This window comes from Dendropsophus ebraccatus, chromosome 1, assembly GCF_027789765.1.
Source record: "Dendropsophus ebraccatus isolate aDenEbr1 chromosome 1, aDenEbr1.pat, whole genome shotgun sequence".
Taxonomy (NCBI): domain Eukaryota; kingdom Metazoa; phylum Chordata; class Amphibia; order Anura; family Hylidae; genus Dendropsophus; species Dendropsophus ebraccatus.
In genome coordinates, this window is record NC_091454.1 from 212,884,939 (window position 1) to 212,902,215 (window position 17,277).

The window sequence follows — 17,277 nt, forward strand, 5'->3', positions numbered from 1 at the left end:
ATATAATAATATACAGGAGATACCCAAGTTATACCAGCTGTACATATATAATTATATACAGGAGATACCCAGGTTATACCAGCTGTACATATATAATTATACACAGGAGAGACCCAGGTTATACCAGCTGTACATATATAATTATACACAGGAGAGACCCAGGTTATACCAGCTGTAGATATATAATAATATACTGGAGATCCCCAGGTTATACCAGCAGGCTCCATATCTCTGTTTTTCCCACCTGTGTGTGTATAATTATCAGTGGGTTATAATAACCGGTCATGTAATAATTATTATTATGGCTCCTCTATAGTCAGTACACAGTCTCCTCTCGTTCTCACCGCTGACCGGAAGGCGTATCTCTCCCCCACACCCAGTTCTCCCAGCTTTATATGTCACACAGTCCTTATCGCCGTAGAATAAATCACACTTTCTTGTATACTTGGTTTCAGTTTTTAAAGATTTCACTGATCTGTTGCTTTACTGTAAATGCTGCAAATAAGCAGCAGGATAGCAGTGGCTGACCTGTGCCAGTTCTATAAATGGCTGTCTATCTCATTGCTCTATAGTGGAGTTCCCCTTTAAGCGTAGGTAGTGTTGTGCAGCCCAGATTGATGGCGCCCGATGAGCGTGACGCACAGCGGCAGGAGGACGCCCGCACGCTCACACACTTCCAGCCATTATGCCCTCAGAGGAAGCGTGCACAAAGAGGGTCCGGAAAGTGGGGGACTATAAAAGAGGACTTAATGGTATTACAGGTCCCCCGCCCCGCAGGGCTTATCCGCTATTGTGAGGAAGCAGCCGGCCTGACGGGCCAGACACGCTGAGAATGACAGGGATCAGCCGCCACACACAGGAGAACAATGCACCACTGCCCAGGGCTGCTCCCAGCCTGTATCACACACGGATGCTTAGATACTCAGCTCACAGGAGGAAAGAGGGTATCACACATGTCGTGATTAGATACATGCAGACGCTATCACACATAATGGGATTAGAGACACCAGACAGCATGGTGGTTTTATATACTACAGCTAACAGTATCACCCATGATGGGATTAGATACACCAGCACAGACGGCATCATGGGCTTAAATTCTATAGTATCACGCAAGATGAGATTAGACACTCAATCTCAGCAGATGGTATCACACAAGGTCAGATCGGATACGCTGGTGGTGTCACACATGATGGGATTGGGTACACCAGTTTAATGGCCAGTGTCACACATGATAAGATTAGATACACCAGCTCAGTAGATAGTATCACATATGACAGGATGAGCAGAAGGTATCACAAATTAGATACACCAGCACTGTATCCAGAACAATTACACCAGCAGAGCAGCCAGTATCACACCTGATGGGATTAGATACTCCAGCACTGCAGGCTGTATCATACATGATGGGATTAGATACTCCAGCAATGCAGGTCGTATCATACATGATGGGATTAGATACTCTAGCACTGCAGGCTGTTTAATACATGATGGGATTAGATACTCCAGCACCGAAGGCTGTATCATACATAGCACTGTAGGCTGTATCATACATGATGGGATTAGATACTCCAGCACTGCAGGCTGTATCATACATGATGGGATTAGATACTCCAGCACTGCAGGCTGTATAATAATACATGATGGGATTAGATACTCCAGCACTGCAGGTCATATCATACACTGTGGGATTAGATACTCCAGCACTGCAGGCTGTATAATAATACATGATGGGATTAGATACTCCAGCACTGCAGGTCATATCATACACTGTGGGATTAGATACTCCAGCACTGCAGGCTGTATAATAATACATGATGGGATTAGATACTCCAGCACTGCAGGTCATATCATACACTGTGGGATTAGATACTCCAGCACTGCAGGCTGTATAATAATACATGATGGGATTAGATACTCCAGCACTGCTGGTCATATCATACACTGTGGGATTAGATACTCCAGCACTGCAGGCTGTATAATAATACATGATGGGATTAGATACTCCAGCACTGCAGGTCATATCATACACTGTGGGATTAGATACTCCAGCACTGCAGGCTGTATAATAATACATGATGGGATTAGATACTCCAGCACTGCAGGTCATATCATACACTGTGGGATTAGATACTCCAGCACTGCAGGCTGTATAATAATACATGATGGGATTAGATACTCCAGCACTGCAGGTCATATCATACACTGTGGGATTAGATACTCCAGCACTGCAGGCTGTATAATAATACATGATGGGGTTACAATCTCCAGTTCAATAGACAGTACCACACATCCGGATTCTGGCTCAGCAGACAGTATCACACATGGTAGGATTATGCTGCGTTTACACATAACGATTATCGAATTTGCAAGATAACGATCGAATTCAAACGATAATCGTACGTGTAAACGCAGCGAACGATCAAACGATGAGCAAGAAATCGTTCATTTTGATCTTACAACATGTTCTCAAATCGTCGTTCGCAAAAAATTCGCAGATCGCTTTGTGTAAACAGTCGTTCGCCGATTTTACCGAGATAGGCTTAAGCGATCGCAAAACGAATTTTCCGTACGATATATCGTTCCGTCTAAACGCTGATTGTTATAAAAAAAAACAAAAACGTTAATCGTACGATCCCACGAATTATTGTTCCGTGTAAACGCAGCATTAGATACACAATCTGACACTATACTACAGCTCAAGAGTCAGTGTTACACATGATAGGATAAGCAAGTCTCTGCGAATGTGCAGATGGTATCACACATTTTGAGTTTAGATACTCTGGGCACAGCAGTATCACACATGATGGAATTTGATCCACCACCTTAGTGGACAGTATCACACATGATAGGATTAGATACACCGGTTCAACAGACCCGCACTACTGTAATAGAGAGGCCAGATGAGCCAAAAGTATCACACATGATGGGATTAGATACACCACATCAGTAGGGAGTATCACGAAATTCTTGCAGGGCAGCAGGTATCACACGTTGCAATTAGATACTCAGCAGACAGTAGCACAGATAGGCAACTTAGATACATTGTCTTATCAGACAGTAAAACACGTTATAAGCCTAAACAAATCAGATGAGTGACCATGATAAGGTTTAGATACACCAACTCAGTTGACAGTGGTACACATGAAAGGCTTAGATACATTTGGATACAGTCCTGCTGTGTCCCATCACAATCTATAGTACATTTCTCAGGTATTGTCCCTTGTGTATTGCAGGTCCCTGCCCCTCCCTGACATGGTGGCTCTTCGCTCGTCCGTATCACAGGCCGGGGCCCTCACACACCTCAACCATACAACCACCGGGGATCAGTCACCTCATCTCTGCACCGTTTACTCTAATCCCGGCGGCTTTAGGAAATCATCCAGGCTTTAAGGATCAGAACAAGAATGGCGCTGTACTATGTATGTGTTATGTCAGAGAGATCAGATTGCTGCAAATTGTCCAATAACTTCCCTAGCAGATAAGGCTATGTTCACACATCATTTTATGGCTGAAAAAAAAATGGAATCTTCAGAAACAGCGCCTCCCCTCCTCAGGTTATAAGTGGTATTACAACTTGGCTCCATTCACCCTCATGGAACTGAGCTGCAATACTGCACACAAACTGAGGACAGGAGTGGTGCTGTTTCTGAAAGAAATGAGCTATGTGTTTCTTATCCTGGATAATCCCTTTAAGGGAGTGTGATGAGTGTCTGACCAGTATTAGATAGTTACACAGTTATGCTGTATAATTGGGCGCCATGGTCCAGGACTGATGTTGTATGACAAAGCCCAGAGCTGATCCTAAAGATGATGTATGCGTATTTATACAATATATTCTGCATTCTCCGTACTGTCACAGGGCCCCTGTACTGACTAAGGGGGGGCCCAGGTATACCATCACGGGGGTCCGGGCTCGGACAAGAAACATGTGCCCATACTTGTCAACTATAACTGAACGTCCTAGAAAAAAATGGGTCTCCTTCCCCCTCCGTGTAATACAGTTTATATATGATGGCGTCACACCTGCCAGTTACTGCAGGGTACAGCCAGGGTTTGTGTACTATAGTACTTGGCTTAAAGGGTATGTCCACTTTGTAGCTTTGCAGAAATCTAACGAACGTAACCTCACCAAGTCAGGTGACCATGAAGTTGAAAGTTTTTGCCCCCTAAGTGACCCCGTGGTATAACCATCCTGTCTTCTAAATCTGACAACTACTGACGGAGCCTGTACTGGTGTGAACACGGCTCAAGGGGCCGATATAGAAGCAATCTACAAGGATCTCACCGAAGAAGAAGAAGCTGCTGAGGAAAAACTCATCTCAGAGATTCCTTAGGAAACCACAAGTGCCCGGGTTATGTTATTGGGCTGATAAACCGGTAAATGCTGATCGGTCAGTCAGTCGGGGAAGAGACAGACTGGTATTTCTGGCAGGGAAGGGGTTAACAGTGACTGGAGCCGCTCCCTGTATTCACCTGTCCTGATCTCTGTATAGAGAGGAGAACAGGTGTATCCCAAAACTACAGCGGTATACACCCCGACACCTGTGTGTGATATATATACACACTTACACACTGCTTCCTGTACACCTGTGTCACCCCCTAGTGGGAGGGGCAGGTTACGTCATATAGCTTCCTGTACATCTGTGTCACCCCCTAGTGGGAGGGGCAGATTACATTTTACAGTTTCCTATATGTCTGTATCATTCTGTAGTTGGGGGGTAGACTCCATGTAACAAAGCCTCTTCTTGTCTATCACCCGGTGGTGGGAGGAGCAGATCCCATGTAACATATACCCTTATTGATCAGATCAGCCTATAGTGGGAGGAGCAGATGCCATATCATCCAGCGCCCTCCTGTGTCACCCTAAGGTGGGAGGAGCAGATGCCATATCATCCAGCGCCCTCCTGTGTCACCCTATGGTGGGAGGAGCAGACGCCATGTCATACAGCGCCCTCCTGTGTCACCCTATGGTGGGAGGAGCAGAAGCCATGTCATACAGCGCCCTCCTGTGTCACCCTATGGTGGGAGGAGCAGAAGCCATGTCATACAGCGACCTCCTGTGTCACCCTATGGTGGGAGGAGCAGAAGCCATGTCATACAGCGACCTCCTGTGTCACCCTATGGTGGGAGAACCATGCTGCGTCACCCTATGGTGAGACGAGCAGACACCATGTCATACAGCGCCCTCCTGTGTCACCCTATGGTGGGAGGAGCAGACGCCATGTCATACAGCGCCCTCCTGTGTCACCCTATAGTGGGAAGAGCAGACGCCATGTCATACAGCGCCCTCCTGTGTCACCCTATGGTGGGAGGAGCAAACGCCATGTCATACAGCACCCTCCTGTGTCACCCTATGGTGAGACGAGCAGACACCATGTCATACAGCGCCCTCCTGTGTCACCCTATGGTTGGAGTAGCAGACGCCATGTCATACAGCGCCCTCCTGTGTCACCCTATGGTGGGAAGAGCAGACGCCATGTCACACAGCACCCTCCTGTGTCACCCTATGGTGGGAGGAGCAGACGCCATGTCATACAGCACCCTCCTGTGTCACCCTATGGTGGGAGGACCAGACGCCATGTCATACAGCACCCTCCTGTGTCACCCTATGGTGAGACGAGCAGACACCATGTCATACAGCTCCCTCCTGTGTCACCCTATGGTGGGAGGAGCAGACGCCATGTCATACAGCACCCTCCTGTGTCACCCTATGGTGGGAGGAGCAGACGCTATGTCATAAAGCACCCTCCTGTGTCACCCTATGGTGGGAGGAGCAGACGCCATGTCATACAGCACCCTCCTGCGTCACCCTATGGTTGGAGTAGCAGACGCCATGTCATACAGCGCCCTCCTGTGTCACCCTAAGGTGGGAGGAGCAGACATCATGCCATACAGCACCCTCCTGTGTCACCCTATGGTGGGAGGAGCAGAAGCCATGTCATACAGCGACCTCCTGTATCACCCTATGGTGAGACGAGCAGACGCCATGTCATACAGCGCCCTCCTGTGTCACCCTATGGTGAGACAAGCAGACGCCATGTCATACAGCACCCTCCTGTGTCACCCTATGGTGGGAGGAGCAGAAGCCATGTCATACAGCGCCCTCCTGTGTCACCCTATGGTGGGAAGAGCAGACGCCATGCCATACAGCACCCTCCTGTGTCACCCTATGGTGGGAAGAGCAGACGCCATGTCATATAGCGCCCTCCTGTGTCACCCTATGGTGGGAGCACCATGCTGCGTCACCCTATGGTGAGACGAGCAGACACCATGTCATACAGCGCCCTCCTATGTCACCCTATGGTGGGAGGAGCAGACGCCATGTTATACAGCACCCTCCTGTGTCACCCTATGGTGGGAGGAGCAGACGCTATTTCATAAAGCACCCTCCTGTGTCACCCTATGGTGGGAGGAGCAGACGCCATGTCATACAGCACCCTCCTGCGTCACCCTATGGTTGGAGTAGCAGACGCCATGTCATACAGCGCCCTCCTGTGTCACCCTATGGTGGGAGGAGCAGACGCCATGTCATACAGCACCCTCCTGCGTCACCCTATGGTTGGAGTAGCAGACACCATGTCATACAGCGCCCTCCTGTGTCACCCTATGGTGGGAGGAGCAGACGCCATGTCATACAGCGACCTCCTGTGTCACCCTATGGTGGGAGGAGCAGACGCCATGTAATAGAGCACCCTCCTGTGTCACCTTATGGTGAGACGAGTAGACACCATGTCATACAGCGCCCTCCTGTGTCACCCTATGGTGGGAGGAGCAGACGCCATGTCATACAGCGCCCTCCTGTGTCACCCTATGGTGGGAGCACCATGCTGCGTCACCCTATGGTGAGACGAGCAGACACCATGTCATACAGCGCCCTCCTATGTCACCCTATGGTGGGAGGAGCAGACGCCATGTTATACAGCACCCTCCTGTGTCACCCTATGGTGGGAGGAGCAGACGCTATTTCATAAAGCGCCCTCCTGTGTCACCCTATGGTGGGAGGAGCAGACGCCATGTCATACAGCACCCTCCTGCGTCACCCTATGGTTGGAGTAGCAGACGCCATGTCATACAGCGCCCTCCTGTGTCACCCTATGGTGGGAGGAGCAGACGCCATGTCATACAGCACCCTCCTGCGTCACCCTATGGTTGGAGTAGCAGACACCATGTCATACAGCGCCCTCCTGTGTCACCCTATGGTGGGAGGAGCAGACGCCATGTCATACAGCGACCTCCTGTGTCACCCTATGGTGGGAGGAGCAGACGCCATGTCATAGAGCACCCTCCTGTGTCACCTTATGGTGAGACGAGTAGACACCATGTCATACAGCGCCCTCCTGTGTCACCCTATGGTGGGAGGAGCAGACGCCATGTCATACAGCGCCCTCCTGTGTCACCCTATGGTGGGAAGAGCAGACGCCATGTCATACAGCACCCTCCTGTGTCACCCTATGGTGGGAGGAGCAGACGCCATGTCATACAGCACCCTCCTGTGTCACCCTATGGTGGGAGGACCAGACGCCATGTCATACAGCACCCTCCTGTGTCACCCTATGGTGAGACGAGCAGACGCCATGTCATACAGCACCCTCCTGCGTCACCCTATGGTTGGAGTAGCAGACGCCATGTCATACAGCGCCCTCCTGTGTCACCCTAAGGTGGGAGGAGCAAACATCATGCCATACAGCACCCTCCTGTGTCACCCTATGGTGGGAAAAGCAGAAGCCATGTCATACAGCGACCTCCTGTGTCACCCTATGGTGAGACGAGCAGACGCCATGTCATACAGCACCCTCCTGTGTCACCCTATGGTGAGACGAGCAGACGCCATGTCATACAGCACCCTCCTGTGTCACCCTATGGTGGGAGGAGCGGAAGCCATGTCATACAGCGCCCTCCTGTGTCACCCTATGGTGGGAAGAGCAGACGCCATGCCATACAGCACCCTCCTGTGTCACCCTATGGTGGGAGGAGCAGACGCCATGTCATACAGCGCCCTCCTGTGTCACCTTATGGTGAGACGAGCAGACACCATGTCATACAGCGCCCTCTTGTGTCACCCTATGGTGGGAGGAGCAGACGCCATGTCATACAGCACCCTCCTGCGTCACCCTATGGTTGGAGTAGCAGACGCCATGTCATACAGCGCCCTCCTGTGTCACCCTATGGTTGGAGTAGCAGACACCATGTCATACAGCACCCTCCTGCGTCACCCTATGGTTGGAGTAGCAGACACCATGTCATACAGCGCCCTCCTGTGTCACCCTATGGTTGGAGTAGCAGACGCCATGTCATACAGCGTCCTCCTGCGTCACCCTATGGTTGGAGTAGCAGACACCATGTCATACAGCGCCCTCCGGTGTCATCCCTTGAGACTCACATAATTTCCCAATCCATTATCTCCTGAATTATTCATCGTGAATCTCGGCTCACACCCACTTTTACAGTACACGGTAACCTAGCCGCAGGCTATACAGCGCACACATCCCAACCCAAATCCTTCCTGTCCCAGACACCATAACAAGAGGCCTCATGTAGCCAAACACGGCAGAGGAACGCGGCCCGTCACCCACGGCAACCGGAGGCCTCACTTCATTCCAGAATCGAAGCAGAACTCTGGCTGGTTGCTATGGGCAACACGTCTCTATGGCTCTTCCTATATGAGGCCTTTAGGGCCCCAGTCACATATGGTTGGCATGTACACTGGGAATGTTACAGGCATACATGTTAGACATCACCATAGGAGTCTGTTAGCTTCGGCTGTCCAGGCATGATGGGAATTGTAGTTTTGCAACCAGCTGGGTGGCCACAGGTTCCCCATCCCTGGTATACACAATGCCACAAAGCCTAACAGGGCCCCATGTACCAGACACCAGGGTCTTATGTAGCAAAGGGGCAGCAGGGGCCACGACCTTTGCCCCCTTTACTGAAACCCTGCTATACTAATGTATATTATATATAGCGTTCCTCCATTTTCTGCTTATAGCATTGTAGGCAGCACTATATTCATAGTCATAGGACACGTGACGCCATTGACCCTCTCATATATGGCGCTGACAGTCACAGCACAACAGGTGGCTCCGGCAGTTTTATATTACGTGATGAGTGCGAAGATAACCAGAATCTAGGGGCAAAGTGCACGGCTCTGCTACATCCCCATATGTGACAGTCACTCACAAATGTCATACTCCCTCATACTTCTCCCCCACCATATTGTCTGTTCTTGACACTTGGGGGTCCAGTCACTTAAAGGAGAAGTCCGGCGAAAATTTTTATTAAAGTATTGTATTGCCCCCCAAGAGTTATACATGTCGGGTCGTGACATCACCATTTTATCCAGGAAGTGAAGCCTTGATGCAGTAGTAAGTGCAGGGAAAAAAGTGTATGTGGATTTCCTGTAATAAGTGTATATTGGTAATTTGTATAACTTTACGGGGGAAATACAATACTTAATAAAAATTTTTGCCGGACTTCTCCTTAAGGGTACAAACACACACGGCTTATACGCTGCGTATTTACTGCTGCGATACGCAGCAGATTAGATCTAAATAGCTGAACACAGTATCAAATCTGCTGCGTATCTGCTGTGTGTGTTTGTACCCTTAAGGTGGGCCCGAGACTCCATACACAACATTCACTGTGACTATACCTGCATATAGGGGTGATTGGGGGGGCCTGACCTGAAATGTCACAGTGTTGTTCCAATGCAACAGTGCACACACTTTCCCACAATCCCCCTTGCTTGTATACGTAGCTGACAGTACTTTTGGAACAAATCAGAAGATTGCCATTCAACTGAGCATGTGTGACCACCTTAGTGGATGTCATAAGATGGTCATAACCAAGAGTAACAGGTTATCAAACACCAACATTTTACCTTAAAGGGAAAAACACCATTAAGGGTAAGTTCACACATCATACACATTTAACCAGTATAAATAGCTGAAATCTGCAGCAGATTAAAAGGGTTATTGCAGCCAGGACCCCCTTTTTGGTAAGGCCCCGCTGGGGGGGGGGGGGGGGGGGGGAAGGTTTAAAAAAAAGAAAATCCTCTTACCTCTCTGGCTCCTGCATTGTGCCTCTCCAGCCAGAGACTGGGGGAACGAAGCGGCAGAATCAGGGAGTCAGGTAAGTGGATTTTTTTTTCACCCACCCCATACCCAAGCCTTACCAAAAGGGGTACCAGACGGAATACCCCTTTAACCTACCGCGGATTTCAGCTATTTATTTATATTGAGTAAATCTACATTTGATGGTAAGGTTTTCCAGGACTTTTCCCTAAAAAAAAAAAAAAAAAACCTTTAAGCAAAGGTGGCTTTGGCCCCAGCCTCTGCTTATTAACATCAAAAAAAATCAGAAAAATAAAATTGAAAAAAAAAAGACTAATTTTAAATTGACAGATTTTGTTGCGACACTTATTGTGAAGTCGTACGTTGAAGTCAATAGGGAAAATCCACCACAGAAATTGACATAATATGAATTAGTAGGTCAATTTCCACATGGATTTTTTCATTCTTAAAGGGATTATCCATGATTAGAAAAATATACATGCTTTCTTCTAGTATTGCAGCTCAGTTGCATAGAAGTGAATGGAGCAGAGCTGCAATACCCTACTCAACCTGAGGACTAGGGTGGCACTCTTTTATGAAGTGCTTATGTTTTTTGATACTCTGCAGATTCTCAACATGTAAATCAACCATTTAGAAATTCGACCAAGGAAAGTTCCCTGCTTGCCTAATTCCCAGGTCACTGCATAATACAAAGATCCATGAGTCATCATGCAAAACTCCCATGAGAATGGATGACAACCTTACAGAAGGTATAATGGTGCTCAGTAATGTCGGCCATCTTCCCAGGAACAGAGACAACCCAGTACAGTTATATGACGTACTGTATATGGTGACTCACATTTACCGGCGACTACAATACAATTCCTGTAATAAGTCCCTGCAGTCAGATAGGACGAGGAGTCGGATGGAGCAGAGCAGTACTGAGCACCACCAGCTGCTGCCGACCACACTCCGCACAATACTGATCTGTGCACTCACACACAAAGCCCAACGGCATTACACATCTCCCCCGTCCACCATCTACAGGAATATAGGATGCATGGATAATGTACAGATAGTGGATTCTCTGAACACGGACAACACCGGAGGAAGAGAAATATTACTTTTTCTACTGAGTATTCAACTCAATAATGTAAGATGGGTCATACTGGATCGGCCCAGTGGCCTACCAATCCGTCATGTAAACTAAGTCGTCAATATATCAAGTCCTCTTTGTAGGTGCTCTCTGAATAATCTTTATTGGGAACCTCAGAGCTCTCTACAAGGGTATCTGATATTGAAATAGCGCAACCCCCATGACTGTAGGAGGATCACAACTGCTTTACGATAGGCCAAAATGGCCACCCATGTGTTATATCACAGGTCTATACTACAGCTAATGGATCCCCTACAGGTGACTAGTCCTATGGATACCTGTATGTGCTTTCCTAGCAGTGTGAACAGGACAACATGGACAGGAGGAGTTACACAATTCCCTAGCAGACTACTCAGGCACCTTCCATGCTTGAGAGGGGCAAAATGACTGGCACTATATGGCAGTATAAGGGCACATCTAAAACATAGGCACCAGCTACTTTGATATATCACATAATCCCTGCCAGCCCTGTAGGGGGCAGTAGAACAAGGGCTATTTCATTCTTTAATTAACCCCCTCCCCAACATACACACAATCAAAAGTACAATGAAGAGACGGCCATTTTATCCCCCCCCCCCTATTTTATGCCCACTAAACAACCAACAAAACATACAAAAAGTACAAGCAGGAAATACCAAGCACATGGTTCAGCATCAAAGATGAGAGCGACATCATAACGCGCCAACAATGTATAATTACCACAGTAAAACAACGACGGACAATGTGCCAGCTAGTAAAGATCAGAATGAAGATGATATGAGGTTGAGTGATGTAATGACATACTATTAACCCATTATCATTCCTGTAGTATACATGACCTCATCCCGTAGGGGAGCGTACAGGTCATACACAGAGCAGCAGTGAGGTCACACCTCATAAACCTCAAGAGATCTCGTCTACTGTGAGGTGACAAAAATGTGGTCACATAGCAGTGAGAGCGAAGGAAACGGGGGAAGCTGGGTAACAGGTATATCCACAGCGGGGGGTTATTAAAGGGGGATTCCATACATAGATAATTTAACTGAGCTGCAATACTGCTCATAGACTGAGGACAAGGGTGGCGCTGTCTCTGGGAAAAGTATGTTTTTCTAATATCAGATAACAGACAGCACCAGTCCAGCTTGATCATTGCCTGCCCTTGGCCTGCTCATTCTCTTGGACCCGCTCATTTCTGTCGTTGGCCCAATTGCTCCTTCTCTTTGACCCACTTGCTATCCAACCTCGACCTCCCCTCCATCCCTGTCCTTGATCCTCCTTGTCCTTGACCCCCCTCCCTCCTTGTCATTGACCTGCCTTGTCCTTGACGCTCCCTCCTTCCTAGTCATTGACCCGCCTTGTCCTTGACCCTCCCTTCTTCCTTCCTTGTCCTTGACCCCCTTGCTCGTTCTCTTCGACCAACTTTCTCTCCCTCTTTGACCCCCCTCACTCCTTGTAATTGAACCCCTTCCCTCCCCCCTTGTTCTTTAAACCCCCTCCCTCCTTGTCCTAGACCCTCCCTTTCCTTGACCCCCTCCCTCCTTCTCCTAGACCCTCCTTGTCCTTGACCCCCCCCCCCCTCACTCCTTGTCCTTCCTTCTTTTCCTTGACCCCCATCGATATCCATCCATGGCCCATTTGACCCTACCAGATAGAGCCCCCACCTAAGAAAACGTAATAATTAGAAGACCCCTTGAGGTTACCTAGATAGCAAAAGAAAAAAAACAACCTTTTTAGCCAAAACTAAGCACAGCTTAAATAGGTGACATCGCAGTGGCACTATCTAAGCCCCGCCCATTCTTCTTCATTACCATAAGCAGCTATAATAGAAGATAAGAACTCTGGCTCTGTACATTCAGTATCCTGGACTATACAATGGGCCGATAGACTAGGCACCCATGAAGTACCCAACTGATCTGTAATACGCTTATAATGCTCCAGGGTGTGGGTGGCAGCGTCCATTGACGGTATAGATAGTGGTACTCCCCTGACAAAGAGGAGAGCAGACGGCTCATATCACCCAGCACAATAGCTGACACATTAAACCGGTTGCTCTACATTTCACCAGAGACGCAGGGAGGGAGCCGAATATTTCCAGGTCACATTCTGAATAATTCACCATGTTACATCAACGCTAAACCCCGAGCAAAGAGACCCGAGACGGCTAAACCCTGAGCACACCGAAACTCATCACACCGTAACAGAAGCCAAAACCAGCCCCGGCCTCATCAGGAAGAGACGACCCCAAGAGCTGACACTCTAACCAAAGGATAATGATAAACAGCTCACACTCTACTCGAAGCCATGTCATGTCTCATAGCAGCTCCCAGGAGAGGACGCTCCGTCTCACACAGTCCGATATGAGAGGAAGTCCTGCGCTCCCAACACAATAACAGGACGCGGGAGAGGGGAGGACGAGGGAAACCAGGGCGAAAATATACATAGGGTGGGGGCGGGGGGCAAAGGATGTTACAGGAGTAACTTCAACAATCTGTACATTATAACCAGAGCGTTATACTCACATCTTATTACAGTAACCCGGCTCCTGATCCTCTTATTACCCCTGTAACATCTTATTACAGTAACCCGGCTCCTGATCCTCTTATTACCCTGTACCATCTTATTACAGTAACCCGGCTCCTGATCCTCTTATTACCCCTGTAACATCTTATTACAGTAACCCGGCTCCTGATCCTCTTATTACCCCAGTATCATCTTATTACAGTAACCCGGCTCCTGATCCTCTTATTACCCCAGTAACATCTTATTACAGTAACCCGGCTCCTGATCCTCTTATTACCCCAGTAACATCTTATTACAGTAACCCGGCTCCTGACCCTCTTATTACCCCTGTAACATCTTATTACAGTAACCCGGCTCCTGATCCTCTTATTACCCCTGTAACATCTTATTACAGTAACCCCGCTTCTGATCCTCTTATTACCCCTGTAACATCTTATTACAGTAACCCGGCTCCTGATCCTCTTATTACCCCTGTAACCTCTTATTACAGTAACCCGGCTCCTGATCCTCCTATTACCCCAGTAACATCTTATTACAGTAACCCGGCTCCTGATCCTCTTATTACCCCTGTAACCTCTTATTACAGTAACCCGGCTCCTGATCCTCCTATTACCCCAGTAACATCTTATTACAGTAACCCGGCTCCTGATCCTCTTATTACCCCTGTAACATCTTATTACAGTAACCCGGCTCCTGATCCTCTTATTACCCCTGTAACCTCTTATTACAGTAACCCGGCTCCTGATCCTCCTATTACCCCAGTAACATCTTATTACAGTAACCCGGCTCCTGATCCTCTTATTACCCCTGTAACCTCTTATTACAGTAATCCGGCTCCTGATCCTCCTATTACCCCTGTAACCTCTTATTACAGTAACCCGGCTCCTGATTCTCCTATTACCCCAGTAACATCTTATTACAGTAACCCGGCTCCTGATCCTCTTATTACCCTGTACCATCTTATTACAGTAACCCGGCTCCTGATCCTCTTATTACCCTGTAACATCTTATTACAGTAACCCGGCTCCTGATCCTCTTATTACAGTAACCTGGCTCCTGATCCTCTTATTACCCTGTAACATCTTATTACAGTAACCCGGCTCCTGATCCTCTTATTACCCTGTAACATCTTATTACAGTAATCCGGCTCCTGATCCTCTTATTACCCCTGTAACATCTTATTACAGTAACCCGGCTCCTGATCCTCTTATTACCCCTGTAACCTCTTATTACAGTAATCCGGCTCCTGATCCTCCTATTACCCCTGTAACCTCTTATTACAGTAACCCGGCTCCTGATCCTCCTATTACCCCAGTAACATCTTATTACAGTAACCCGGCTCCTGATCCTCTAATTACCCTGTAACATCTTATTACAGTAATCCGGCTCCTGATCCTCTTATTACAGTAACCTGGCTCCTGATCCTCTTATTACCCTGTAACATCTTATTACAGTAACCCGGCTCCTGATCCTCTTATTACCCTGTAACATCTTATTACAGTAACCCGGCTCCTGATCCTCTTATTACCCCTGTAACATCTTATTACAGTAACCCGGCTCCTGATCCTCTTATTACCCTGTAACATCTTATTACAGTAACCCGGCTCCTGATCCTCTTATTACCCCTGTAACATCTTATTACAGTAACCCGGCTCCTGATCCTCTTATTACCCTGTAACATCTTATTACAGTAACCCGGCTCCTGATCCTCTTATTACCCCAGTAACATCTTATTACAGTAACCCGGCTCCTGATCCTCTTATTACCCTGTAACATATTATTACAGTAACCCGGCTCCTGATCCTCTTATTACCCTGTAACATCTTATTACAGTAACCCGGCTCCTGATCCTCTTATTACCCCAGTAACATCTTATTACAGTAACCCGGCTCCTACAAGTTCATTTCCAACCACACAGATTTCTACAATCTCAATTACCAATAAGGGAAGTCACAGCAATCTCCTCCACCACTCTGTGGCCTATGAGTCCCCCCCCCTCCTCTCCTCCTGGGCGACGTCTTCCTTGGCCCGGCTCCTTGTTGCCCTCGTACGTCTTCAGCAGTTTGCACACAGACAGATGAGCCGCCTGCTGCCATTGTTGGGCTCAGCTGTCTGAACAGATGGTGCGGCAGCAGCGAACGACTCGGATCTCTACACTGGATACTTGCTGAATGAATTGCTGTAATGTTATACTCTCTTATAGAGCAGAAGAACCCCGACTCTACAGGAGGCTCAGTCTACGGGATGCAGAACTTTTCATGTCATTAATATGAATGGGCGTCACAGTGTGTCAGCGAGGTCAAATCACCCCATCCCACAGCATCTGCCTGGACATCAGAGATAGCAATTTATACATTATATATATACACATTATATATATATATATATATTGTGATTGCTGTCAGTGATCCCGCCCATAGACTAATACTATATATAAACAGATAGGGATTGCTGTCATTGAATTGATCCAACCCTTAGCCTACTAATTATATATATATATATATATATATATATATATATATATATATATATATATATATATATATATATATATATATATATATATATATACACACACACAGTGGAACTTTGGTTTAAGAGCTCACAGATTTTCAAAATTGTGACTTGGTTTAAGAGCATTGCTTTGGTGTAAGAGCTCCCTGTACTGGGTGGGAGGGGGAGTGGAGGAGGGGCATGGTCTGCATAGCGGGGTCTACAGCAATGTACTCTGACCCAGGAAGTCTCCCTCACCTTCCAAATCATAGCAGATCCACTTCAGGCTGGGGCTTACATCAGGGGACAGGACTGTGGGGGTAATCTCTCCATAGCTGTAACCCCTCTCTCCCTGGACAGAGAGCGCTGCATGTATGTGCCCTCATCTGCCCTGCTCATTCCTTCATGCTCCCTGCAGTCTCTGTCCGCCCTTGTGTTTCCCATCTTCTCCATTACTGTACAGTAACTTATAATATCACAGATTCTGCTGTTTCATCTGTTTTACATGTTATTCAGAATAATAAATCATTATATTTGGGGCATGGAACCAATTGTCTGCATATCAATGATTTCTTATGGGAAAATTTGCTTTGGTTTAAGAGTGGATTTGGATTACAAGCACGGCCCCAGAACGAATTATGCTCGTAATCCAAGGCACCACTGTATATTATACACACACACACATAGAGCAATTGCGGTTATTGAATTGATCCCACCCATAGACTAATACTTTACATAAACAGATAGAGATTGCTGTCATTGAATTGAACCAACCTATAGACTTTTTTACTTTTTTTGACAGATAGTGATTGCTGCCAGTGATACCACCCACAGAATACGTGTGTGTATAATTATATATATCAATATATATACATATACACACACACAAATACAGATAGATGGTGATTACAGATAGATAGCTATTGCTGTCAGTGAATTGATCCAATCCATAGTCTAATACACAGGCATACCCACATCAGCCTGTTACAGAATCTGTATAGGTTGTTGAGCTTCAGGATGCAGCCATTCATTGTCAGGAAGCAGAGATTGTGACTATGGCCATGCACTTCTTTAGGG

At 47.3% G+C, this 17,277-nt stretch overlaps 1 protein-coding gene across 1 annotated transcript in view; it reads right to left on the reverse strand.

Annotated features, from left to right (window-relative positions):
• Positions 1–17,277, reverse strand: part of DOCK6 (dedicator of cytokinesis 6) — a 55,407-nt gene extending 38,130 nt beyond the window's left edge. The window contains exon 1 of the mRNA XM_069946942.1: positions 17,176–17,277. Coding sequence (XP_069803043.1) covers positions 17,176–17,231 — 56 coding nt within the window. The 5' untranslated portion in view covers positions 17,232–17,277. The remainder of the gene's footprint in view (positions 1–17,175) is intronic.